Source organism: Phocoena phocoena, chromosome 19 (genome assembly GCF_963924675.1).
Source record: "Phocoena phocoena chromosome 19, mPhoPho1.1, whole genome shotgun sequence".
Taxonomy (NCBI): Eukaryota; Metazoa; Chordata; class Mammalia; order Artiodactyla; family Phocoenidae; genus Phocoena; species Phocoena phocoena.
The window spans coordinates 6,870,292-6,895,769 of NC_089237.1; the positions used below are offsets into that span (position 1 = coordinate 6,870,292).

The 25,478-nt window shown below is 54.0% G+C and overlaps 2 protein-coding genes across 3 annotated transcripts; both read left to right on the top strand.

Annotated features, from left to right (window-relative positions):
- Positions 1 to 789: 789 nt before the first annotated feature.
- SLC16A5 (solute carrier family 16 member 5) lies at positions 790 to 8,545 on the top strand. The gene is made up of 4 exons (XM_065897053.1): positions 790 to 988; positions 3,620 to 3,763; positions 6,274 to 7,083; positions 8,298 to 8,545. Exons 1-4 carry the CDS (start codon positions 790 to 792, stop codon positions 8,543 to 8,545), a joined length of 1,401 nt encoding a protein of 466 aa, XP_065753125.1.
- Positions 8,546 to 12,902: 4,357 nt separating this feature from the next.
- On the top strand, positions 12,903 to 24,954 carry ARMC7 (armadillo repeat containing 7). Of its 2 annotated transcripts, none has more exons than XM_065897651.1 (3): positions 12,903 to 13,276; positions 13,371 to 13,514; positions 24,483 to 24,954. In XM_065897651.1, exons 1-3 carry the CDS (start codon positions 13,186 to 13,188, stop codon positions 24,842 to 24,844), a joined length of 597 nt encoding a protein of 198 aa, XP_065753723.1. In that variant the 5' UTR covers positions 12,903 to 13,185; the 3' UTR covers positions 24,845 to 24,954. The 2 variants fall into 2 exon arrangements, with proteins under 2 accessions (XP_065753723.1, XP_065753724.1); XM_065897652.1 differs by having other exon boundaries at positions 13,186 to 13,276; positions 13,371 to 13,450; positions 24,483 to 24,623.
- The last annotated feature ends 524 nt before the right edge of the window (positions 24,955 to 25,478 follow it).

Consider the following 25,478-nt stretch of genomic DNA (forward strand, 5'->3'; position numbering starts at 1 on the left):
CGCAGGCTCAGTAGTTGTGGCGCAGGGGCTTAGTTGCTCCGCGGCATGTGGGATCTTCCCGGACCAGGGCTCGAACCCGTGTCCCCTGCATTGGCAGGCGGATTCTTAACCACTGCGCCACCAGGGAAACCCTCTGCGTGTGTGTCTGCGTAAGCCCTCGCGTAGCTGTTCTGTGTACGCCCCTGGGGGGCCCCAGCCCTGTCTTGTTCACCTCAGCCGTCACAGCAGCACTGACAGGGAACCTGGCTGTTGATGTGGCATCGCGAAAGCCCGTGTTTGTGAGCAGGAAGCCTGGTTATGAATGTTCGGAAGGTATCCGTGTGCGCCTGTGTGCCGTCGGGGCTAGGCTGGCTCAGACGCCTGCTCCATTCTGGAAGCGACTGTCGAGTGCTTGCCACGTGGTGTGTGCGGGCGGGCCAAGGCTGGCTGGGAGGCCCCACCTGCCGACCACTAAGTGATGTAACAACCAGAAAGAATTCCACGCACCTGCCTTGTCTCACTTATGGCTCACCTGCTTGCCCCTCCTGTCCCTCCCTCCAGGCTTGCTCTGGGAAGTAGGTGAAAGGAGATGCCCAGGCCAGCGCATGGGCCTCTGGCCACCTCCCAGGGGGCGGTGCCCCTCTGTGATACCTGGTGCTGGGGCAAGAGGAAGGGACGGTTTCAAGCACCCAGGGAAGGTGGCAGGTGGGCCAAGGGAGGGCTGGCAGCTCCATTCTGTCCCTTCCCCAGGCGGCCCGGGCAGTAGGAACAGTGGCCGCGAGGCTGTGGCAGCAGCACTTGGAGCCGAGGATGCCCCAGGCCCTGGAGTGTTCGGAGGGCTGCTGGGCCTGGATGGTGCTCCTGGCCTCTGTGGTGACCCAGGGCCTCACCCTGGGCTTCCCCACATGCATCGGCATCTTCTTTGCTGAACTGCAGCGTGAGTTCCAGGCCAGCAACAGCGAGACCTCCTGGTTCCCGTCCATCCTGACAGCCACGCTCCACGCAGGGGGTGAGCAGCCAGGGGAGGGCTGGAGGGAGGGATGAAAAAGAGCCTGGGTGGGGGAGGAAGCCACAACCTCCCTGGCCTCCTGGGTCCCTCTCTCGGAGGCCACAGGTTTTGCCCTGTGCTGTGTATCCCTAAGACCTCCTCTGATTTCAACAGGGCCAGTTCCCCTGCCTGGAGTCTGGCGGGCCTGGGCTGGACTGGGCTGGGGAGGGGCAGAGGGTGGAGAGGCCCCTAAGAGGTAAAGCCGGTCCCCTTGATGACCGTGGGAGGATGGATCCAGACCGTAGGCGTGCCGGGCACTCAAGCACAGACTGGAGGAGGAGCGGCTTGGGGTCCTGCTGGGTGACCTCTCGGAACCTCAGTTTTTTCCTCTGCAATATGGGAGTAACACCCAGTATCCCATCCTGCCCACCTCCCACACAGGATTGCAGAGAAGGTCACATGAGGTCCCGGCCAGGTCTGAGAGCCAGGGCAATGGAAGCAGCTGTGAGCTATTAGTATTCTGGAGACCCTCATCAGGGCTTCAGGATGGGAAGGAGGGCTCAAGGAAGACACGAGGAGCAGGAGGGGGGCAGGACAAGAGCCCATCTTTCACCAGGAAGCAGAGGGGGTGTTGCAAGGGCTGGGGAGACGGAGAGAGGGCTTCCCCAGGGATGTGAGCACCTCGCCCTGACCCCAGGGAAAGGGAAGGGCAGGGGCTGCGCAGGAGGGTCCTCCACAATAGCCTTGGGCTCCTGGAAGATCTCCAGGGAGAGCTCCACAGGCAGTTCCCTCAGAGGGGCCCGGTCAGCTAGAGCTGGACCTCACAGCCCGCCGGGCTCTCCCCACGGGTGTGTTTGCCTGTCTCAGCTGATCCATCTCCCTGCTTACCACCTGCCCTGACCTCCACCTGGCACCAGCAGCCTGCTTGTTATTCCAGGTCCTTCCCTCGAATGGGGAGGGAAGTCAGACTGGGATAGAAGCCACCCTCACTGCAATGACCCCTGAACACGCTGCCTGGCAAGGAGCAAGGCCAGGCCTGGCCCAGACCGCATAACCTTTTTGTCAGCAAGGTTGAGCAGAAGTGGGAATCTCAGACAGTTCCTTCCCTGCAGCCAGAGAGTGGCCTGGGCCAGGGGCTGGGAGCCAGGCATTCGCTGGGGACCTCACTCCCCTACCAGCTTTAGACTCACGCCTAGCAGGTGGGCCAGCATCTCAGTGGGCCCGGGACTCCTGTCTGTCTGTCTGTGTCTCACACACACACACACACACACGCCCCTTTAGCCCACGCTCATTCAGAGTATCATGGAAATTTTAAACTTGAAAGTGTCCTTGATCCTAAGTACCTCTCACCCCCACACGTTTTAGAGGTGAGGAAAGCAAGCACAAAGTACAAGGCCTTGCCGGTGTTGCAGAGTGAGTTCAGGGTGGAAGCAGAAACACCTTGCTTCCCAGCGCCCCACCCAGCGCCCTCGGCTGTCTCGGCTGAGCTGGCACACATCCCAGCCCCTCACTCCCAACTCGATGACGCAGGGCTTTCCCCAGTGTCACCTTTCCAAAGTCAGGCCAGAGTATGAGGTGGGAGAGATGTGTGAGTCAGCAGTCATGTCCACTTCAAAGCCTTGCCTCTCCCTCTATGGCTGCCTCTCCTTGATTACCTCTGAGGACGGGCCACTCACTTCCCATGTTCGCTCCCATACTCGTACTGGCTCACACCCACACATCCTCTCTCCACGCCAAACACACAGACACACACCGAGTGCACACACACACTTTCCTTGTCCCTTTGGCTGCTCTCTGGGAGAGCAACTCTGGAGAAACTCTGCTGTGTGTACTCAGGGGCAGGGTACTTGGTGAATGGGGCCCTGTGAGGTGACGAGAGCAGGCGGCCGGGACTGGCTTACTTCTACTCTGGGTCTGCACTGGTGCGAAAGCAGCTCAGGGTGGGGGTGGGTGAGGGAGAACAGGCCCCTCTCTAGCAGGAGCTAAACATCTGGGTGTAAGACTTTGGTGATGGCTGGAGGGGGTTGGGGGGAGAGGGTACCCCACCTGCGTTTCTCCAGAGTGCCCCAGAGGCCAGAGCCAGCAGGTGAAGGGTGGCCCAGGGCCCCAGGCTGCCCACCCTGGACAGGTTGAAGGATGGTGGGAGGGCTGTGGCCAGTCTTCCTGAGGATGGGGGAAGGGGGAGCAGGGGCTGGAGGCGGCGCTCACCATGATTTAACTGCCCTGGGACCCTCGCCCACCAAGACAGACCCCCATGAGGGGCGTCCACCCAGGTCACAAGCCGATCCCATTTCACCTGGACAGAAGCAGCCTCAGGTCAGTGCAGTGAACGGCCTCAGTCTGTACCTCCGGGGATCCTTGTCAGGGTCAGACGGACTATTTGCAGCACCTCACCTCACAGCTGGCCAGACATCACCCAGTCTGACCCCTCAGTCTCTGGGGGAGGAAACTGCAGCACAGAGAGGGATTGGCGTTGCTTGGCCCGTCGCCAGTCTGTGGCAGGGCGGGGCTCAGAACCCAGGTCCGTATGTTCGGGGGCTTGTGCCCGTTAAGCCACCTGCTAGTTCCTGCTGGGACCCCCTCCCAAGCCCACTGTCCCCCCCTCTGACCTTGTCATTTTGCTGCCCCCTGCCGGCTGCCCCCTCCGCACAGGACCCTTGTGCAGCGTCCTGGTGGGACGCTTCGGCTGCAGAGCGACGGTGATGCTGGGCGGCGTGCTGGCCAGCCTGGGCATGGTGGCCGGGTCCTCCTGCTGCACCCTCGGCCAGCTCTACCTCACGGCAGGCTTCATCACAGGTGACTGTCATTCCATGTCGAGAATTGCTGGGTAGCTACTGGGTGCAAGATTGAAAAGGGCCAGGCACAGTGAACAGGGCAGGCGAGGCACCACGTCTTCTGGGGCCGCCTCCAGTCACACGAGGGAGAGGGACAATGGACAGAGGAGTAAGAAGGATCACATCTGATCACGATGAGCCCCTGAGGAGACAGGACCGCAGATGTGATAGTGTCCCGGCTCGCTTGGGGGTGGGTAGAGATTAAACAAGTAAAGAGGTAGAATAACTAAAGCAGCCAATGTGGAAGGTAAAGCAGGGTTGGGGGAGGTTGCTGGTTTCAGCAGGGCGGTCGGGAAAGGCCTTGCAGAGAAGGTGGCATTTGGGCAGAAGGAGGTGAGGGAGGCTGCCAGCAGGCTGTCTGGGGAAGAGCATTCCAGGCAGCAGGAAGAGCAAAAGCGAAGGCCCAGAAGTGCTCGAGGAGCAGCGCGGAGGCCGGCGAGGGTGGAGGGGCGTGAGTGAAGGGTCAAAGGGGTCGGGGGGTGGGGGGACCAGGAACAGGTTTAGTTCCTAAAAGGCTGTGTAGTGAGATGGGAAGCCATGTGAGGGGTTCGGGCAGAGGGACGTCATCCAGCCGCTGTTTGTGAAGCACTGAGCACTGCTCTGGCTGCGGTGTTGAGAATACACCATAGGGGGCTGGGCTGGGAGCAGAGAAGAGGCAGGGGCGTGGTCACCACCCAGCCAGGAGGTGGTGGTACCTTCAACCAGGGCGGTGTGGCTGGGGTGATGGGACGTGGTCGTGTTCAGGACTGCAATGTGAGGTGCAGAGAAGGAGCCAAGGATGACCCAAGACCCAAGAAGGGTGATACCAAGGGGAGGATGGAAGAATGCAGTAGCCACTTAACAGTGGGAAACTAGGGAAGGAGCAGGTTCTCGGGAGGATGGGAAGCTCAGGTTTGGACACATCCGGTCTGGAGTTCAGGGAACAGGCCTGAGCTGGAGCAGGCAGCTGGGGAATCCTGAGATGGCTCGTACTCAAGTCTCAAGATGAGGTATCGCCCTGCTGTCACTAAGGGAACAAGGGAGGACGGATGTAAAGGACAGAGGCCTGAGGCCCAGGACACGGACACTCCAGTGGTTAGCGGCCTGGGCAGGAAGAAGTGACAGAGAGGGAGTGGGGTTTCTTGAGAGAGGAAGTGAGGAGAGTGCGCAAGCAGGAGGGAGTGATCGACTGTCAAGCCACTGATGGATCAGACCCAGTGGGGATCAGACTCCATCTTTGGCTTTGCAAAGTGGAGGTTGGCGGCTTTGATAAGAGGAATCCTGGAGCAGAGGTAAGGATGAAAGCCTGATTGGAACAGGCTCAAAAGAGAACAATAGGGCCGTTCCCAGGTGGCCTAGTAGTTAGGATTCTGGGCTTTCACTGCCGTGGCCCAGGTTCGATCCCTGGTCGGGGAATTGGGATCCCACAAGCCATGTGGCACGGCCAAAAAAAAAAAGAAAGAAAGAAAGAAGAGGAGGGGGGAAACTGGAGACAGTGGAGATAAAGTATTTCCAAGAAATTCTGATATAAGGGGAGAGCAGAGAAATGGACCAGTACCCAGAAGAGACTGTTGTCAAGAGTTTTGTTTTAATGGGAGAAATAACAATGAAGGAGAATGATCTAGTAAAGAGAGGATAATGGATGCCGCAGGAGAGAGAAATTGCTAGAGGGATGTGCCTTCAAGTAGACAGGATGCAGGGCAGAAGTGGAGGGTTGCCCTTGACTGGGAGCACGGACTATCCATTGTCACGGATGGGAAGGTAGGTGGTCAGCTGGCAGTGTGGGAGGGAGCTGTCGGGGTGCTCGGAGGAGGAAGGCCTGGTGGTCATCTAAGAGCAGGGACAGTAAACGGTCGAGGGAACTACAGTGGCACCGTGGGTGGCCCGAGGGCCCGTCTGAGGCCAGTGGTCACAGCGTGGTTGTGAACTTTCTCTCCAGCACGTTCAGCTGTGCACGGAGTGGGGGGCGAGGTGGCGTCCAAGCTGAGTCAGGAGAGGAAAGTCTGAGGGAAGCATATTCCAGGCAGAGGGAATGGCAACTGCAAATGTCTGAGTAGGTGGGCAGCTTAATGTCCAGAGGAAGAGAAAGAGACTGATGGGGCTTGATCATGGCGAGTGACAGGGGAGAGTGGCCTGAGATGGTGGCCAGGGGCCAGACCGTGCAGAGCCTTCCAGGGCAGAGTAAATGCTCTGGCTTTTTTTCTAGGTGTGATGGGAAATCTTGGGAAGGTGTCTTAACCTGATTTAGGGTTTTGAAAATCCCCCTGGTGCTGTGCCAGCGGGAACAGGTGTGCCCCTGGCAGCCTTGAGAGGGCAGGTCTGAGGGGTGGGATGCTTCTAGGGAGGTGGTGAGGTAGGCTGACTCCATCTTAAATCCCTGGGGACCTGGAAGTGGGTCTGCGCTGGAACGGAAGGAGAACAGACCCGGGACCGGACCCCAGGGCCCCTGCACTGGGCGCGCCCTGGAGCTGGTCCTCCCCTCTCCTTCCGCAGGCCTGGGCATGTGCTTCAGCTTTCAGTCAAGCATCACTGTGCTGGGACTGTACTTCACCCGCTGGCGGGTGCTGGCCAACGCGCTGGCCTCGGCGGGCGTCTCCCTGGGCATCATGCTCTGGCCGCTGCTCTCCCGCCGTCTCCTGGAGGACCTGGGCTGGAGAGGCAGCTTCCTCATCTTCGGCGGGGTCCTCCTCCACTGCTGTGTCTGTGGGGCCATCCTGAGGCCCGTGCCTGCCCGTGTGACCCCCGAGACCAGAGATGGCCTCCCTCCACCTTCCAGGAGACCCGCACGAGGCTGCCCGGCAGCATGCGGTCGGGCCATCCAGCGCCACCTGGCCTTCGATGTCCTGCGGCACAACGTGGGCTACCGCGTGTACACCCTGGGAGTCGCCTGGATGATCATGGGTTTCCCGCTGCCCCACGTCTTCCTGGTGCCGTATGCCATTTGGCACGGGGTGGATGAACACAGGGCGGCCCTGCTCATCTCCATCATTGGCTTTAGCAACATCTTCCTGCGGCCCATGGCTGGGCTGGTGGCAGGCCGGCGGGACTTCGCCAGTCACCGCAAGTACCTGTTCAGCCTGGCGGCCCTGCTCAACGGGCTCACCAACCTGGCGTGCGCAGCGTCGGCCGACTTCCGGGTGCTGGTGGCCTACTGCCTGGTGTACAGCGTGTCCATGAGCGGCATTGGTGCTCTGCTTTTCCAGGTCCTCATGGACATTGTCCCCATGGACCGGTTCTCCAGCGCCCTGGGCCTCTTCACCATCCTGGAGAGCATCTCCATCCTCATCTCCCCGCCACTGGCTGGTGAGGCCCTGGGAGGGAGGGCAGCCAGGTGTGGCCTGGGCAGGGCATGGGGGGGCGGTGCAAATAGGAACAGTCTGGAGACTTGGGCCCCCTCCAGCATCTCAGGGTTAGCGACTTGGAATCTGTGATTTTCTCGAGCACCTCAGGGGACTGGCTGTAGCCTGTTCCGCAGCTGGCACTCGGGGTATGAACAGTGAAAAGTAAGGATTTTCATGCCAGACTTATCTCAGTCCTTTGTCTTCCCCTCTGTACCTCTGGTTTCTTATCAGTAAAGTGGGGATGACAGTAGAATCTACCTCACAGGCTTGTTGTGGGGATCACAAGTGTCATATAGCAAAGAGCTTAGTAGAGAGCCTGGCACACGGTAAGTGCTATGCACACGTCTGCTGTTCTTAACATCCTCTCCCTGTGGGGCCCGGGCAAGTCATTTTCCTTCTCTGAGCCATAGTGTCATCCGCAAAATGCAGACGAGAACACCTGCCACACCCATCCCTACACCTGTGCCAGTCACGGGGTGGGCAGGGCTGAAGACAGAGAACTAGTCCCCGCCTCTCAGGGCTTACCTGAGAGGTGATTAGAGCAAAGAGGCCCCTTTGTGATCATAATGGTGATTTGTGCCGAGAGGGAAACGAACAGATACGGAAGCAGGGACCCACAGGAGTGGACTTGCTGGGCAGCTGAGCGTGTGACATTCAGAGTAAAAGGGAAGGTTTGTGAAGCCCGTGGTGCTGGGGGGCAGTCAACAGACAGCACGGTTATTACAGTCAGACAACGGGGACTCCTCCCAAGTGTGGCATTGGAAGTCCCAGTTTCCAAGGGCGTTGTCCAAGCCGACAAGCGGGGAGAGCAATCCAGGAGGAGGTATGGCGGGCCTGGGGTAGGGCTGAGCAGATATCCCAGACGCCACTGGCCCTTGAGTCCTTGGCTTCCTGCCACCAAGGGTAAAGGAAACATGCCCTTAAGTGCTCGTCTGGCCGCCCAAGGGCTCTTCCTGCCCGGACTGGGGCTGGTTTAGTGTTTCCTTTCCTTTCATTCAACAAATACCTAATGAGTTCCCACTAGGTGCCAGCCACGGTTCCTAGTGCTGGGGATGCAGCAGAGACAACAATAAAATCCCTGCTCTCACAGAGCACACAATTTAGCGGGGGTGAGGGGGCGTGGGCGGGAGGCCTGGTAGCCAAGGGCAGTGGCCTAACTTGCTCTCTGTCCCCTAGGACTCCTCCTAGACACCACCAGCAACTTCAGCTATGTTTTCTACATGTCAAGTTTCTTCCTCATCTCAGCCGCCCTCTTCATGGGTGGCAGTTTCTGGGCCCTGGGGAAGATGGAGAGGCAGGGCCCGCAGGCTGAGGTGCAAGGAGCTGTCACAGAGGCTGCCCCAGAGCAGGGCCTCACTACGGAGGACACAGACGGTCCCAAGAAGCGGCTGCGCGTGGAGATCGTGTATGTGACCAGCGTCTGAGGCCCGGGATCACTCCCATGTGTGACCGGCATCTGAGCCCTGAAGTCAGTGAGTCCTGCCTCAGCCCAGGAATGTCCAGCTACTTCGCCAGAGGCTGGGGTGAAGGGCTGCCCAGAAAGCCTGAACCAAAGGCCATCTGGGTTCTGCACGTCGGGACTCAGCCAGGAGTTGGGACCTTAGAGGCTGACCTCCAGAGGCTCAGGGTCCTTCTAACCAGCAGAATCCAGGAGCGGGTCCTCCTGACGTTTTTGCCGGGGCATCAGAGCACCCGGGGCGCAGGAAGGTGGGTCTGAGCCCAGCTCGGGTCCGTCACGGCTGGCTTGGCTCAGCTGGCTGCCTACGCCGCTGCTATAGAGCTCAATACACTGGACCTTCAAGTCCGGCCTGGGTGCCTCCCCTGTGATCTCTTTGTCCTTCACCCTCTAGACAGCTCCGCAGAGCTCAACCCTCCTCCGAGTCTCTCCTGCCCTCCTCCTTCCCAGGTGGCCCAGCCCTTGCCCGCAGGGCTGCCCCCAGCACAGGTTGCTGGACCTCATGCTACCTGGAACCTTGGGAAGAAGGGCTTTGGGAGAGAATGTGTTGCAGTGGTGGAGGGCCAGGCTGAGCGTCGGCCTGGATGCAGGATCTGGACAGATTAAATGCCAGGTGGAGCACCCGTCCTGGCGACAGTGCGGAGAACTGGAGGGGAGCCCCTGGCTTGGGTCCTAGAGGCAGTGAAGTCTGAGGGCCCCCTGCAGACTCAGCAGGGCCTGCTCTAGGGTCTCCTCCCTCCTCTGCCCCATCCTGTATCTTGGCTGGGAAGGTCAGTGCTGGGAGGAGCGGGAGAGCCACACATCAGACCAGGGGAGGAAGGCTTGCTAGGCAGGGCCCCAGGACCTCTGTGGAAATGGAGCTGCTTTTGCAGCAGAAGCCCTTTCACTCCCCTCTCCTGTCGGCCTTTTCTCCCTGCTGTGTCAGAGGTGTCAACCCTGGGATAAGTGGCTGGCTGGGCCAGCTGCCAGGCCACCCCTGCTCCCCACTGGCCTGTGCGGCTGGCCTGGAAGTCAGAGCTTCTCCCCCAGACCGGCCGGCCGCCACTTATTCTTTTTGCTGGTGCCTTCCCTGAGGTCATCACCCGGGCCCAGGCTTGTCCCAACAGTGTACCAACTGAGTGAAAGGAAAAACAGAGTTTGTTTCAATTACACACAGAAACAGTTTCTGCAGCGGGTTATAAACCCTGTGAACTAACGAAGCTAGAAAAGAGGCCTGGAGTAAGTTTTCCCCCATCCCCCTTCAGGGCTACTCCCACCAAGAACCTTGTTTGTTGATTCAAGCTCAACCAGGTTTCAACAAGAAACCCTTATCAGGAGAATAGATTTTCTTTTTATGACCCGACTCCAGCCTTCCTCCTGCATGAGTCCAACTGGCGTGAGTCAGCATCCTTGGGGATGTTGTCTTTTCCAGGACTCATGAGTGCCCCCTTCTGGCCAAAAGAGGTAGTACGGAGGTGAAGCAAAGGGCTCTGGGCTGGAATAGAGACCTAAATTCACGTTTGACTCCGCCATAATCTGCTGTGTGACTCTGGACCATCTCTGGGCCTTGAAAAAGGAGGAGGTTGGCCTAGATAAGTTAAAGTCTCTTCCAGTTTGAAAAGTCTGATCCTGAAGACCCCCCATTGCTTCCCTGCCCCCCCCCCCCCATCCTGTCCTGTACTTGGTCACCATCCATAGCTTGTGCACTGAAGGGGGAATCCACAGCTGGACACAGTTACCAGGTCCTGCCACCTTCTCCATCTTAACTGAGCAGAAAAGGAGAGTTGGGGCTGGTACGTAGATGAATACTTTTTGGTGCTAGTAGCCACGAGCCTTTGAAACGTGTATCCCCTTTTAGGCCCACTTCCTGAAAACTGATTTCTTTCAAGGAAAAAAGATATTAGTAAACGTTTAGGATAGGGAACTTTGACCTCCTCTGCCCCCTGGGCAAGAGTGGTGATAATCTCTGGGCAGAATTCCTTTAGCAAATATTATTGAGCATCTACTGTGTGTCAGGAACTGGCAGAGAGGAGTTAAGTCCTGGTCGCTGCCCTCAGCACAAAACCAAGGACGAAGAATTCTTCCCAAAGATGAGGGCCTCTGAAGCCTTAGGAGGGAACAAATGAGGGAAGCTGGGGTGGCCCATCTGATTCCAGAACCCACACTTACCTGATCCTGGGATTCCTCTAGAGAGGGTCTAGAGCAGTTCCTGACCAGGAGCTCACTTCCATCCTGTCCCCAAGCTCTGAGCTCCTGGTCCCCAGGCCTTTACTGCTCTGTCCAGACAGAAGCAGAGAAGCCCCCTGGCCACCTTGTGCTGAGATATACTTCCCCAAGTCGAATCAGCTCCCCTCAGAATGTGAAGGGCCTGGTGAGGGGCCTGGGGCCACTGTCCTGCAAGAAGCAGCCAGGGTACCCAAGCACCCAGACTATGGTCATAACTCCTGCCCCAGGGGTGTGTGCACAGGGCAGGGGCTGATCACAGGGACCTGAGCCCACCACGGAGGTGGAGGCTGCTCTCAATGGGGCTGTGGTAGGCTGGAATGTGGCAGCCACTCTGCCCTCATGCCAGCCCCAGGGCAAAAGGAGCATGGCCCTTGCCCTCAAGAAACTTGCAGCCCAAGCCCCTTTCATCCCCACATTTTCAAGCACGACTGGAGTCTGGGAGGACCACCTTCCTCCCTGGTGCTCTGTCCCCTGTGCCTATGAGGTATGGGTCGCACGCCCCCTTCCTGAGAAGCCCCGAGAAGAGAAGGAAGTGGGCGGAAGGGCTTCAGCATCAGAAAACCGCCAAAGCGGTACAGCTGGGCTCCTTCTAGGGCCCAACGGTGCTGCCCCTGGTGCTCTCTGCCACCTGGCTGATAAAATGCCTTCCAGCCAGAGGTGGCAGACTCAGCTCAGGATTGGGAAGCAGAGGATACCAGGCTCGCCCGGCTTTTCATTTTGGCCGCGTCATGCGGCATGCGGGATCTCAGTTCCCAGACCAGGGATAGAACCCATGCCCCCTCCTTTGGGGGCGCGGAGTCAACCACTGGACTGCCGGGGAAGTCGTCGCCTGGCTTTTGGGAAAAGCAGACCAGAAGGTAGTGTCAAAGTGTTAGCGAACCCAGGTCCGGCTGCTCGCCGCTCGAAAGCCAATTCTTTTTTGGAGCACAGGCTCCGGACACGCAGGCTCAGTGGCCATGGCTCACGGGCCCAGCCGCTCCGCGGCATGCGGGATCTTCCCGGACCGGGGCACGAACCCGTGTCCCCTGCATCGGCAGGCGGACTCTCAACCACTGCGCCACCAGGGAAGCCCAGAAAGGCAATTCTTGAGAGACAAGTGTTGGTAGGAAAGGAAAGTTTGCTTCAGAGGCTGGCAACCGGGGAGAGGGTGGAGTCCTGTCCGAGAACTCCCGATTGCTGTTCAGGGGACAGGGGCTTTTAAAAGGGAGTTTCAGGGTTATATAGGCGGAGGGAGGGAACAGAACAGCATAGTCAGTTCTGACAGTCAGCTTGAAACCAGTAATGTGGTCTGATCAGCGTCATCTTGGTCGTCTTAAGTACGGTTAATCTTTAGTTCCAGGGTTTGTTCCCATTTCTCTGAGGCCAGTTCACGGAATTGTGTGAAGTGGAGCAGCTTATGTCATGGCTTCAATTTGGTCATCATGTAGTCATCCTCCTCCACCTGGTGGGGGCTTCAGTAACTGCAAAACAGCTCACAGGATACGGCTCAGAATGTTATCTATAGACCTTAAGGACGAACTAAAGGTCCTTGACTATGCTTAAGGACTAAACTATTATTATCTGGTCTCCTTTGTTTTCCTCTATTTCTGCATTTTTTCACTTCTGATTAAACTTATTCTTTGGCTAAAGTTTTTCCACAGACAAAAGGCAGGCTGAGGACATGGGGGGCAAGGACCATAGGGTCCTGCTCCGTTTCAAAAGGACCCGCGTGGGGGACACAGGGAGCCGACACTTGCGTTCCTGGGGGCCCTTGGTGTGTGTGGGGGAACTGCACCCCTCCGTCAAGTGCAGGGGCATCTGGAGGTGCTTCTGCCCCGACAGCCCCCCACATAGGCGCTCCGGCACCTCTGAGCTCCTAAGGGCCCTAGAGGCGCTCCTCAACGCATACCTTCCATAACCGCTTCCATCACGATGCGGATCGCCACCTGCCTGAGACAAGAGGCTTGAAGCTCCCGGCGTAAGCACCGGCGGAAGAACTTGCTTGAAGCAAGCCCAGGGAGCTCAATGACAGCCCCGCCCCTCACCCTCCTCGGCCCGCCCCTTCCGCCCCCTGGGGCGGGGCTAAGAGCGGCTTGCCCCGGAAGTCCGGAACTGAGCCGAAAAGTAAGCGCCGCTGGGCGCTGCTCCTCCCTTCTTCGGCGCGCGAGAGCGTCCCGGTCTTCCGCGCCCCAGTTTGGATGTTCACTCCCAACTCTTACGAGGTCCTGAGTCCCCACCCCATTTTCCCAGCCCAATTTCAGCTGCAAATTACTGCAGAACCTGAAGCCAGGAAAGGAACCTATTTCCCGCTCCGGTCTGCCCCTCTCCGGACCCGGCGAGGCCCAGGTGAGGTTCTCGCCCGCTTTCCAGCCTCACCTTCCACACTCCCCTGCCCGTCCCCCGGGGTTCCTCCGCCGCCCGACCATGGCCCAGAAGCCGAAGGTAGACCCCCACGTCGGCCGGCTGGGATACCTGCAGGCGCTGGTCACGGAATTCCAGGCGACCGAGAGCCAAGGTGAGAGCGGCAGGGTGGGGAGCAGGGTACCAGGCAGGGGTCTGGCCGCGATCGCCGCCCCGGACCTGGCTCCAGTGCCGCTTTTCCACTGCAGACGCCAAGGAGCAAGTACTGGCCAACCTCGCCAACTTCGCCTATGACCCCAGTAACTACCAGTATCTGCGGCAGCTGCAGGTCCTGGATTTATTCCTCGATTCACTGTCGGAGGAGAATGAGACCCTGGTGGAGTTTGCTATTGGTAAGGATGGGGCCGCTCTCCTAGATACCTGATGGGCTGTAATGAGATAATGAGTTAGAAGTGAGTTGTTGGAAAAGGAATCTCTTAGGCAGTCGCTCAGCTGCGAAGGCAGACTTTCGCGATGTCTGTGCCGCCTCCGCGGTTCACACGTCGTCCAGGTCACGGCTCGCTTGAATCAGGTTTGGAACTCTCAGGACCCCCTCTGCCTTGTCTAGCTTCCCTCCCGCTTAGAGGTGAGATCGAAAATGAGGGAATGGATTGAAGCCCCATTGGAGGGAAAAATGTTGAGTGCCCATTTTAAACATCTTTGACTTAATGTTTTAACATCGGGACTTCCCTGGCGGTCCAGTGGTTAAGACTCCGTGCTTCCACTGCAGGGGGCACGGGTTCAATCCCTGGTTGGGGAACTAAGATCCCACATGCCGTGGGGCACAGCCAAAAAAAGTTTTACCATCAAGAGAAGTAGCGGTGACTTGGAATGGCTTGTGACTCCTGTAGTTGTTATGGTCGTCTAAGACCTACTGAATTATTTACTGGACAGATATTTATTGGGCGTATATTGTGCGAGCAAGGTATTGTTCTAGATGTTGGAGAGATGGCGAACAAGTTGGGCAAAGGGTCTTTGCCCTCAAGGAATTTACATTCTAGTAGGGGGAGACAGATGGTTGACAAACAAGAAAGCTGAGGCTCTGAAGAAAATAAACAGGGTGATGAGAGAGAGCAAGGGGAGGGAGGGGCTACTTCTTGTTTGGCCATCATGGGAGGGCACAGCGTGGGCAAAGACTCTAGAGCAGAGCTTTCCTGGTGGCGCAGTGATTGAGAGTCCGGGGACACGGGTTCGTGCCCCGGTCCGGGAAGATCCCACGTGCCGCGGAGCGGCTGGGCCCGTGAGCCATGGCCGCTGAGCCTGTGCTCTGCAATGGGAGAGGCCACAACAGTGAGAGGCCCGCGTACCGCAAAAAAAAAAAAAAAAAAAAGACTCTAGAGCAGGAGGAACCAGAAGGAACGCTGATGTGGCACCACTGTGGTGAGTGAAGCAGAGAGCGGTACTAAATGAGGTTATAGAGAGCTCACGGCACCAGAGTTTACAGGGATTCAGGTCTCGGCATTAGGAAAGAGTTTGGAGTTTATTCTGAAGGCAAACCAACATTGTTTTTTCAGCATGCATCTTTAAAAAAGAACATTTCTCTACATAGTGAATCATATCTACATAGAGAATGCGCTTAATAATTCCATTATCACCAAATACCCAGTTAGGCCAACTTCTCTAATAGGTCCCCAAAGGACATTTTGTTGTTTTGTATAAACCAGGATCCAGTCCAGGATTCATGCACTTAATCTGGTTCTTACGTTCCTTAGATCTCAATCTCTCTGTTTTTAAATAAACCTTGTATTTTAGAACAGTTTTAGAAAAATTGCAAAGATAGTACAGAGTTCCCATATATGCCGCACCTAGTTTCCTCATTGTTACCGTCTTACATTAGTATGGTACGTTTGTTACAATTAATAAACTAATATTGATGTATTATTATTAACTCAGGTCCATACTTTATTCAGATTTGTTTAGTTTTTCCCTAATAATCCTTTTACTGCTCCAGGATTCCATCCAAGATACTGTGTTACATTTAGTTGTCATGTCTCCTTAGGCTCCTCTGGGCTGTGCCAGTTTCTTAGACTTTCCCTTTTTTTGGATGACTTTGGCAGTTTTGAGGAGTACTGGTCAGGTATTTTGTAGGTTTTCCCTCAGTTGGGATTTGTCTGATATTTTTCTCATGATTAGAGTGGGATATGGGTTTTGGGGAGGATGACCACAGAGGTGAATGGTAAAAGGCCATTTTCATTTACATCTTATCAAGGGCATATGCTATCAACATGACTTATCACTGTTGATATTAACCTTGATCACCTGGATGAAGTAGTGTTTGTCAGGTTTCTCCACTATAAAGTCACTCTTTTATTTATTTATTTATTTATTTATTTATTTATTGGCCATACCTTGTGGCATGTGGGATCTTAGTTCCCTGACCAGAGATTGAACCCATGCCCCCTGCATTGGAAGCATGGAGTCTTAACCACTGGACCGCCAGGGAAGTCCCTGAAGTTACTCTTTATCCTCCACCTCCCCCCCTTTCCATATGGTGCTGTTTGGAAGGAAATCACAGCATCAATTATATCTTTTTTTAATATAAATTTATTTATTTTTGACTGCTTTTGGGTCTTCGTTGCTGCGCGTGGGCTTTCTCTAGTTGCGGTGAGCGGGGGCTACTCTTCGTCGTGGTGCGCGGGCTTCTCACTGCAGTGGCTTCTCTTGTTGCGGAGCATGGCCTCTAGGCACACGGACTTCAGTAGTTGTGGCACGTGGGCTCAGTAGTTGTGGCTCGTGGGCTCTAGAGCTCAGGCTCAGTAGCTGTGGCCCACGGGCTTAGTTGCTCTGCGGCATGTGGGATCTTCCCGGACCAGGGCTCGAACCTGTGTCCCCTGCGTTGGCAGGTGGATTCTCAACCACTGCCCCACCAGGGAAGCCCATCTTATATCTCTTTTAATCATTAATAGACTCTTTTTTCCTAACACTAATTGTTGAAGGATCCAGACCAGTTCTGCAGAACGCCTCACCTTCTGAATTGTCTAGTTGCCTCTTTATGGTGTCATTTCGTTTGTTCCTGTAACTGCTTTATTTCCTGTAACTTAGAAATTAGATTGAAAACTTTTCTAGAATCAGGTAACACACTTTTTTTTTTTTTCATGAATACATCCTGGGCAAATGTGATTTAAATTTTTGAAAGGCCATCCAGGTCTGCCTCTAATTTGTGATATCTGGGACTCCTCTTACTATGACAGGCCTCACACATGTGTGGACATCCCAGCTTCACTCACAGCCCCACAGACACTTGCCTGGTGGCCACTCATTGGACGTCGGCGTGTGCACACAAACTGCGGGGTTCACCGCTGGGAGTCGGGATGCAGGAAAGAGGCCCATGCAGCTGGGGGAGCAGGTTTAGGAACTGGAGCTCTGGGTATGGGGGAAGGGGGATGGGCTTTGGGCAGGCTCCCTGGACTCTTCAACCTATGGAGAGGGCCAGAGTGAGGCCCTCGAAACCTGGGCTGGGGGCAGGAGCCCCGGTTGCCCAGGTCTAAGGGTGGGAATAGCTCATGTCTCTGCCCCTCTGGAAGATTATTATGCTGAATAAATATCGTGAAAAATTGGTCACTTTAAGATTTCTCCAGTGTTAGTACTCCATCTCCTCCCTTTTTGGAACTCTGCCCCAGAGCTCCTGCCGCCTGAGTGGTGACAGTGACCCCTGCAGAAGCCCGTGGCTAGGCTTCCACCTGAGAGTGACACAGCTCCTTCAACCCAAGCTCTCGACTCTGGAGAAACCTTTGCTGAAAAGAGCAGTCTCCCAAGGCAAGTTTTTACAGGATCAGGAAGCAACTTTCCCAAGGCAGGAACACTCTTGAGTTCCTGGCCCACTGAGCTGGGAGCTTTGCCAGAGATCAGGGCTGGGCCTGGGTTCTTGCCCTCCTGGGCAGCTTCCCAGAGTGGGTGACCAAACCCTGGACCTGGAGTCCACGGCCCCCACTTCTCCACTTTGTAGCCAGTCTTCGTGGATGAGTCCTGTCCCTTCTCTGAGCCTCATTTCCTCACCTGAGCCTTGTCTGCCTCGCAGGACTGTTGTGGGGAGCAGAGCGTGTGCGCATGTCTGTCTCCGTGAAGGTCTCGATACTTTGTCTAGAATTGTTGGTATCATCTCCAGTTTTACTTTTCACAGCCCCTGTTTCCTTCTCTTCTTCTTCTTCCCAACGTCCCCAATCCCAAGAGCAGCAGCTTTCTTGGCATTGAATCCCTCCGTGGGATCCTCTGGAGATTAAAATTCTCTTGTATTTACTGTGCATAACTTAAAAGGAAAGTCCCAGTGGTGCTCAGAAGCCTGTTTTGTCACTCTTGCTGTTTCCTTTTCTGTTAACGTCTGTGGTGCTACATGGGAAACACTGTCGGTGCTTATTCTGTGCTGGGCTTTGTAGCTTTGAATCTTTTGTCTCTGGTGGCAGATCTGAGATGGTGAATCTCCATGAGATCAGAGTGCCTTGCTTACCTTTGTTACGTCTTGAATGCTCAGGCCTTTTGGCCTGGGACGAGGATGGGGCTGGGGAATGTGTGCAGAGTCCTGGCCATGACTTCGTGCTGCAGCCCTGAGTGCGTTTGGTTCTGGAATAACTGCCGGGTTAGATTGCCCATGGCCATGGTTTGGCAGAACCAAAACCAATGTTGGTTTGTTGGCAAGGAATATAGAGAGTTTGGTAAGAGTGGGGCTTCGGGGTCAGGCAGGCCTGGGTTCAAGTCCTCACTCCCCGACTTAACTCTGGGCATGTGATTTCCCTTCTCCCATCATCGGTCAGGTGGGGGAGGATCAGTACCTGCCTCACAGAGTTGTTGAGAATTAAATGAGATAAAGTGCCTGCAGCTGCAAGGTCCCCTAGGTATCCAGACCCCTTTGAAGATAAACAGTTCCCGAGTCTCCTAGAGAGGTGAGGTAGGATGGGATAGTGTCTTATCACCCACCTGTTCCAGGGATTTGGCCCTTCTGGAAAAGCATCGTTGAATGATAGGAAAAGGTATGAAAGTTGATCTTTATCCTCACAGTGGGTGTCCGGGCAGTAGTAGGAGGAAGTACCACGGGGAGACAGGCCACCCTCATTTGGGATGGGGGATAGGAAGCGGGTGAATTATCAGGAACCAGATAAAAAGCCAGGATCTCAGAGCTCATGCCCCAAATAAAAACTCTGGCAGGCTTTGGCATTAATTTGGGAGTGTTGGACTGAAGCACCATTGGTTGATTCTCTGGTGTCTTACATGCTGTGTGTGCACACCTGCACCATTCTAGATGGTGTATGGAGATGTAAAGGAACCAGGAGATAATCCTCGGCTTCCATGAAAACTGGCTGAATCCTAGTATGTCACGGAATACTCGGCAGTTTTGTTACTACAACAGAATGCAAGTAGGTGGCCTCCCACGATTCAGGTTAAATCGCTTTCCTCTGTTCTATTTCATGCAATACCTGTAGCTGCCACCAGAGGTGGTGGTGTACCGAAAAAGGCTGGTAGATGAATCCTGAGACGCCTCTCTCTGGAAAAATAGGATTTAGTAAAATTGAAGATAGGCATGCCGCGTGACCCAGCAGTTACAATCATAGGGTTAGGTACATGCACGTCCAGACACATGCAGAAATGTCACCAGCAGTATTGTCTGTAACGGTCCTAAACTGGAAACAGTCAACAGTGGAATGAATTATCAATATTGTCGATATTCATACTGCAAGGTAAATGAACAACCTACAGCTCCTTGCAATTATCTTAAAAACATAACGTTAAGCAAACGACGCTAGACACGTAATAATATGTACAGTGTGATTCCAAAAAGAGGCAGAACTGAATTATAGTATTTAGGGGTGTGTGTGTAGTAAAATTTTTTTTATTAAAAATTTAAAAGGTCCTGCTTATTGACTTAAAATTATTTTATTGCATTGTTACAAGTCAGGAAGAGGGTCACCTCTGAGAAGGGGAGAGAACTGAATCAGGAAAGAACGTGCGGAGGCTTCTGGACTGATGACAGCGTTTCAGTCTTTGACCTCAGTGCTGGTTACATGGGCACTTGCTTTCTCATTGTTAAACCCTACCTGTACGTGCCAGCCCTTTCTCTGTGTGTGGGTTGAAGATATGCCCTGTGCCAGCCTCCGAGGCTATAAACAGGTGCGTGCTTGGTCCATATCTACTGTGTGCCAGGGAGGGGTCTTACCTTATTTAATTCTCCCTTCCCGTTTTACTGATAAAGAAACCTAGGCTTAGAGAGATGGAGTTGCTTGCTCTGCTCACCTGAGTCCCCTGGGGCATTCCTGGGATTCTAGCTAGATCTGCCCACCACAGAGCCCTCGCTCCATCCTCCGTACTCTCGGGTTCCCGTGTACCTCCTTCTCTCACTGATCATATAGTGTCCTGGGGTCACACATCTTTCTGCTTAAAAAGAAATTCCTCAGCCATCCACTTGTTACAGGAAAGAGGTGAATTCAAGGTCCTCACCCCACTGCTCCCTTCCACGCTAGCTGGGAAGGCTGGCTCCAGGCCCTTGCGCCCTCCCTCCCCGACTGGCAGAGACCAATCCCCCTTCCTCTCAGTTCAAGGCAGAAGCAGGGTGTGCGTGTGTGTTTTATTAATTTATGTGAATACATAATTGACTCACATGGTACAGAATTCAAAAGGGTAGGTAATAAACAGTAACTCGGTCTGTAGCCTTTTCTGGAGGCAACCATTGTTACTAGTTTCTTGTGTATTCTCCCAGAGATATTTTAGGGATTGATAAACAAATGCGTATATATTTGTTTGTATACTATGTATACCTTTTTGCATATCCTACACATGTAGTATACTGTATCTATATTCTGCCTTTTTTTTTCCAGCTTAGCACCATGTCTTGGCACACCTGCGGTATCAGCCCGTAAAGAGCTGCCTGATTCTTTGTAACTGGGGCATGATGTCCACTGCATGAAAGGACTAACATTTAGCCGGCCCCTGAGGATGGCCACTTAGGGTTGTTTCCATTTTGCTCTCATGAGCAGTGCGACAGTGGGTACCCTTATTTGTATGTCATTTCTCACTCGTGGGAGTGTACCTGTAGGGTAAAATTTTAGAACTGAAATACAGGTCAGAAGTGCGAAAAGCCATGATTTTTTAAAATTTAATTTGGTTTTTTTAACTTATACAAAACATATCTGTTTAAGTCAAAACTGTATTATGAGTATGGTCTCACTACCACTCCTGTCCCTTCCACCCTGTTCCCCCCTCATATGAAACCAGCAAGTGTGGGCGTATACATATACGTATATTTGTCTCTCACCTTCTTACGTGTAATAGTAGCTTTCTCTATATGCTGTTCTGTCCCTTGAATGTCTGTCCTGAAATTTCAGAGAGAACCATCTTCAAGATACTGAAGTTAAAACCCAAGAACAGATAGCCCCCAGTGAAGATTTTGACCTGGGATTGACCACGGCCAGCCCAGTACCCTGGGGCGGGCGGGTCCTCAGCTGTAACGGTCTTGAGCCACTGTCTCCAAGGACTTGCCCAGCCCTCTCAGGCACTAGGTGCTGGCTAAGCACTTGTCAGCATGACCTCATTTAATCCCCAGGACAATACTTAGACCCTCCTGTCCCTTCCAGCACCATTGCCTTCCTTGCTCTGTGACCTGAGATCCCCTACCTGCCCTCTCTGAGCCGCCAGCTTTCTCATCCCAGACTGCACTAGGGTTTTCTCTTTTGTCTCTCCCGGGGTTCCTGTGGCTCCCCACACCTAGAAGGGCCCTGCCTTTGCCTCTTGTCTTTCTCTCTATCTTGCCAGGTTTGTCCAAACTATGTTCATCCGCCAGTCAGAACTTGTTCTCCTTTTTGCCTGGTGACCAGTTTTTAGATTGCAGCAGGATCGGCAGACAGTGAAATGCACGTAGCTTAAGTGCCAGTCGGATGGATTTTTAAATTCATTAAGCTATACGTACATCAGTATAACCAGCACTTAAGTCAAGATACAGAATGTTCTCATCTCCCGAAAAGGTCCCTCGTACCCTCTGCCAGTTAGTGTCTTCCACCCTGAGGTAACCATTATTCTAACCTCTATCCCCATGGATCAGTTTCGCCTGTTCTTGACTTTCCTGTAAGAGGAATCCTACAGGATATAGTATCTGGTTTCTTTCACTCAGCATAATGTTTCTGAGATTCATCCAAATTGTTACAGTATCGGTAGTGCATGTCTTTATATGAATAGGCCACAATTTGTTCATCCATTCACCCGCTGATGGAGATTTGAGCTGTTTCTAGTTTGGAACCTTTATGAATAAAGCTGTTATGATAATTTTTGTACAAGTTTTCTTGTATACATAGGTACTCATTTCTCTCGGGTAGGTTCCTTGCATACATATGTGCTCATTTTTCTCAGACAGGCTTGGGTAGGAGTGGAATTGCTGAGTCGTAGGGTAGATGGATGTTTAACTGTGCTAGAAGCTGCCAGCTAGCTTTGCACCGTCGCCACGATGCGTTCCACTCCTCCCCGCCAGCACTTAGTATCGTCAGGCTTTTTTTGTTTTAGCCATTATGATAGGTGTGTAGTGGCCTCTTACTGTGGTTTTAATTTTCATTTCTCTGATAAGGAATGTCGAGCACATTTTCATATATTGACCCTTTTGTGCAGAGTTTATCAAAGTCTTTTGCTCATTGTTTTTATTGTGTTGTTCATCTTTTATTGATAGGTAGGAATGCTTTGTATATTCTGGATATGAGTCCTCTGTCAGAATCTATGAATATTTTCTTCTTTTGCTTTTTTACTTTTTCTTTTTTTCTTTGGTATGAAGAAAAGAAGTGAAGGTGGTGAGGGGAGGGCCTCTTGGGGAGAGGGACTGATTAGGGTGGTCATGGAAGGCTCTTAGAAGAGGTGACATCTTTTATTTATTTATTTTTGGCTGCGTTGGGTCTTCGTTGCTGCGCGCGGGCTTTCTCTAGTTGCGGCGAGCGGGGGCTACTCTTCGTTGCAGTGCGCGGGCTTCTCATCGCACTGGCTTCTGTTGTTGCGGAGCACGGGCTCTAGGCGGGCGGGCTCAGCAGTTGTGCCACAGCATTTCTACTTGCCCCTGCTCTTGGCTGAGCCTGGCATCTGCCCGTGGTAGGATTGGTTGTCCTTGTGGTTTCTGAAGGGACACCCTTTCCCACGGGAGTAGCAAAGGGCTCCCCATCTTCTGGGACTTTGGTCAAGTTACTCAACAGCCTCAGGTTCTTTCCCTTAAATGGGGGTGGTGGTACCTCTTCGTGGGGTTCAGCCATGTTCCCAGCATGCGTCCAGCGAGGACCCTCAGTTGCAGGCTCCGGAAATACAGAATCACTATGCTGTGATGCCCAGTGATGGGGGGGACAGACAGCAAGTGAAGAAGGCAGTCAGCAGGGATGAGCCCGGGTTGTGCTAAGGGCTCCACTGGGGTAGACACCGGGAGGGACCTCTCCATCAGGGCCTGGAGTCCGTCTCCTGCTGCCCATCTTCCTCGGTCCAGGCGCACCACTCGGCCTCTTCCGTCCCTCACAACTGCAGCTGTCCAAGGTGCACAGGGTCCCAGGGAGCCATTCCATCCAGCCTCCCGACCCTCTGCAGTGCAGCCCTTTTCCCTGCTCACTGCTTTAAAATCCTTCCAGCAGACATTTGCGGAGCGCCCCCTGTGCCAGAAACCCAGGAAGTCTTGGGAATAAGACAGCCTAGGTCTTTTTTTAAATTAATTAATTAATTAATTAGGCTTGCGGCACGGGGGCTCTTCGTTTTCGCACGCGGGATCTTTAGTTACGGTGTGTGGGCTCTTAGTTGCAGCCTGTGGGATCTAGTTCCCTGACCAGGAACTGAACCCAGGCCCCCTGCGTTGGGAGCGTGGAGTCTTAACCACTGGACCACCAGGGAAGTCCCAAGACAGCCTAGGTGTCGACCTCGTGGCACAGTAGCTTCTAGCGGGGCTCAGCGGTCAGTGAGCAAGAAAACCCCACGAAGGTTTCTCAGAGTTCTGAGCTTATGAAGACGGTGAAACAGGTGATGAGGGACGTACCTGGGTGTGGCAGGCAGCGGCTAATGGGGTACTCCAGGGAAACCACACTGGCCACGGAGCAGTGACGTGCTGGTTACTAGCAAGAGGGTGGCACCATGCAAAGATCCCAGAAGGATCTTTGCAGTGGGAAGTCCTTGGAGGCTGAATGGGTAAAATGTTTCCCTACCCAGGTACTGCTAGGGAAGGGGTGGCTGTACCTACCTGGAGTAGGCGGAGATCTTTGCCAGGCCTGCGCCACTTCCCTGCACCTGTCCCCTCTTGGTGGGAAAGAGGACCTAGTTGGGTTTTGCTGGGCGTGTGGGGAGGTCCCCCCTTTGCTTGTTTCTAGAGATGCCGGGGAAGTGGGTGGGCTGTAACTCACTCCTGATTGGACACTCACTACTGGTCGGCCATGTTATGCAAATGAGCTAGAAGTTCGTTCTCTACTTGGAGTAGGAACCTAAGGGTGAGGGTGCCCTGATGGCAGGAAGCTCACTCAGGACCCACGAAAATCAGCTTCCCACATCGAGTGCTTTAGGCCTGACGGGAGAGAATGAGGGGTCTGGGCACCTTACCTGAGCAGTGGTTCTTAGATCCAGAACCACGGGTCTCTCACTCTGTCCTTTTCTTTTGTCCCCCAGATTCCTAGCAATAGTGATGTGGGAATGATGCTGAAATGCTTTAAACTCTCAATTATGCTGTTTCCATAAAATGGTGGACTGCACAGCTATTAAATGATGCCATGATCGTAGATTTATTGGCGTGGAGAGATGTTCACAGGACACGGTTAAATGAAAACAGCTGGCTTACAAAACAATAAGAATATCACATTGTTATTAAATATTTATATGTAGTCACATATTTTAAAATTGTGGAATGAAAAACATGTTAAATGGGTGGTAGGATTAAGATGGTTTATATTTTGACTTCTAATATTTTTGACAGCTTTATTGAGGTATAATTGGCACATAATAAGCTTTACATACTTAAAGAGTATAACTTGATAAGTATCGACATGTGTACACCTGTGAAACCATCACCTTGCCTATATTTCTTAATTCTTCTAAAGTGATGATACACTGTGGGTTTTATGTTTTCTACTTAAAAAAAATAAAAAGGAAAGCCTGTCAGTCATTGAGCTGGCTGAACCAGGAGGGAAAGGGATCAGTGCCCACTTCCAGAAGGTTGGGCAGTGGAGGGCAGGCAGGCCTTTCTGGAATCTGGAAAGGGAGGGCTGGAGATCAGAATAGACTTGGGATCCCTTGTCCCTGGGCCACCTTCTCAGGCCTGGACCTTCCCTGGGACTCAGTGGGCAGAGGAAAGATGGAAGGAGGCCCAGGGCTAAGGCATCCAGACTCACCTTGCTCTTCCCCAGGAGGCCTCTGCAACCTGTGCTCAGACAGGGCCAACAAGGAGCACATCCTGCAGACTGGGGGTGTCCCACTCATCATCGACTGCCTGTCCAGTCCCAACGAGGAGACCGTGCTGTCCGCCGTCACCACGATCATGTACCTGAGCTCGCCGGGCTCCAGCTCCCACCCTGAGCTGACTGCCATGCCCGTGGTCCAGTGCATGGTGCGCTTCTCCCTCTCAGCCAACGCGAGGCTCCGGAACCTGGCCCAGATCTTCCTGGAAGACTTCTGTTCCCCCAGCCAGGTGGCCGAAGCCCGCAGCTGGCGGGCTCACTCCGCCCTGGGGATCCCACTACCAAGGACTGAGGCCCCGCAGCAGCCCTGATCCAAGGAGCCCTCAGGCTGCGGCACCGGCACTGCCAGAGACAAGACCAAAATCCCGGTGGGGACTCAGGAAGTGGGAGCAGCAAAGCTCGCACTGTGCACGGTCTCCCCAAACGGTGCTTTGTCCGCCACTCTCAAGGCGAGTTTTCTCAGTGGGACAGGTGTTCACACTGATGAAAGGCACCAGGAGATGAGTGAGGAAGCCATACTTTGAGATACGTGGAGAAGGAGATTGAAGGGTGCCGTTTTGACAGGCTGACGCCCTCAACCAGCTAGAGGCGAAGGTCCTGCCTCCTGGCCCACCCCGCCACCAAGCTGTCACCCTCGTGTGAGAAGCAGCATGTCCCTGGACCCAGAGGCTCTGCAGATGGTGTTTCTCCTGAGGAACAGCTGGGCCTGGGGCTTAGAATTGCCTGAGCTTGAGGAAACAGGCATCACACCTTAACAGAAGTGTCGGGAGTAATTCTGAGAAATAGAAATGAGAAGCCTTGTTGTTAAAAGTATTTCGGGGCCCTGGGAAGCTGGGGAAGTGTTGTGTCCACTGCTGTGGGGGCCGGGTACCTGTCCTGCAAGCTCTCCAGGCTGGGTGTTGGGCATGGTGAATGCTGACCTGGAGAACTCTGTGGCCCAGGATT

Bases quoted from the DNA above. Each gene is read 5' to 3' on its own strand.
- SLC16A5 (XM_065897053.1), top strand. From the start codon at position 790: ATGCCCCAGGCCCTGGAGTGTTCGGAGGGCTGCTGGGCCTGGATGGTG. The intron at 989-3,619 runs GTGAGCAGCCAG...CCCTCCGCACAG, and splicing joins AGCCACGCTCCACGCAGGGG to GACCCTTGTGCAGCGTCCTG. The intron at 3,764-6,273 runs GTGACTGTCATT...CTCCTTCCGCAG, and splicing joins CACGGCAGGCTTCATCACAG to GCCTGGGCATGTGCTTCAGC.
- ARMC7 (XM_065897651.1), top strand. From the start codon at position 13,186: ATGGCCCAGAAGCCGAAGGTAGACCCCCACGTCGGCCGGCTGGGATAC. The intron at 13,277-13,370 runs GTGAGAGCGGCA...TTTCCACTGCAG, and splicing joins CCAGGCGACCGAGAGCCAAG to ACGCCAAGGAGCAAGTACTG. The intron at 13,515-24,482 runs GTAAGGATGGGG...GCTCTTCCCCAG, and splicing joins CCTGGTGGAGTTTGCTATTG to GAGGCCTCTGCAACCTGTGC.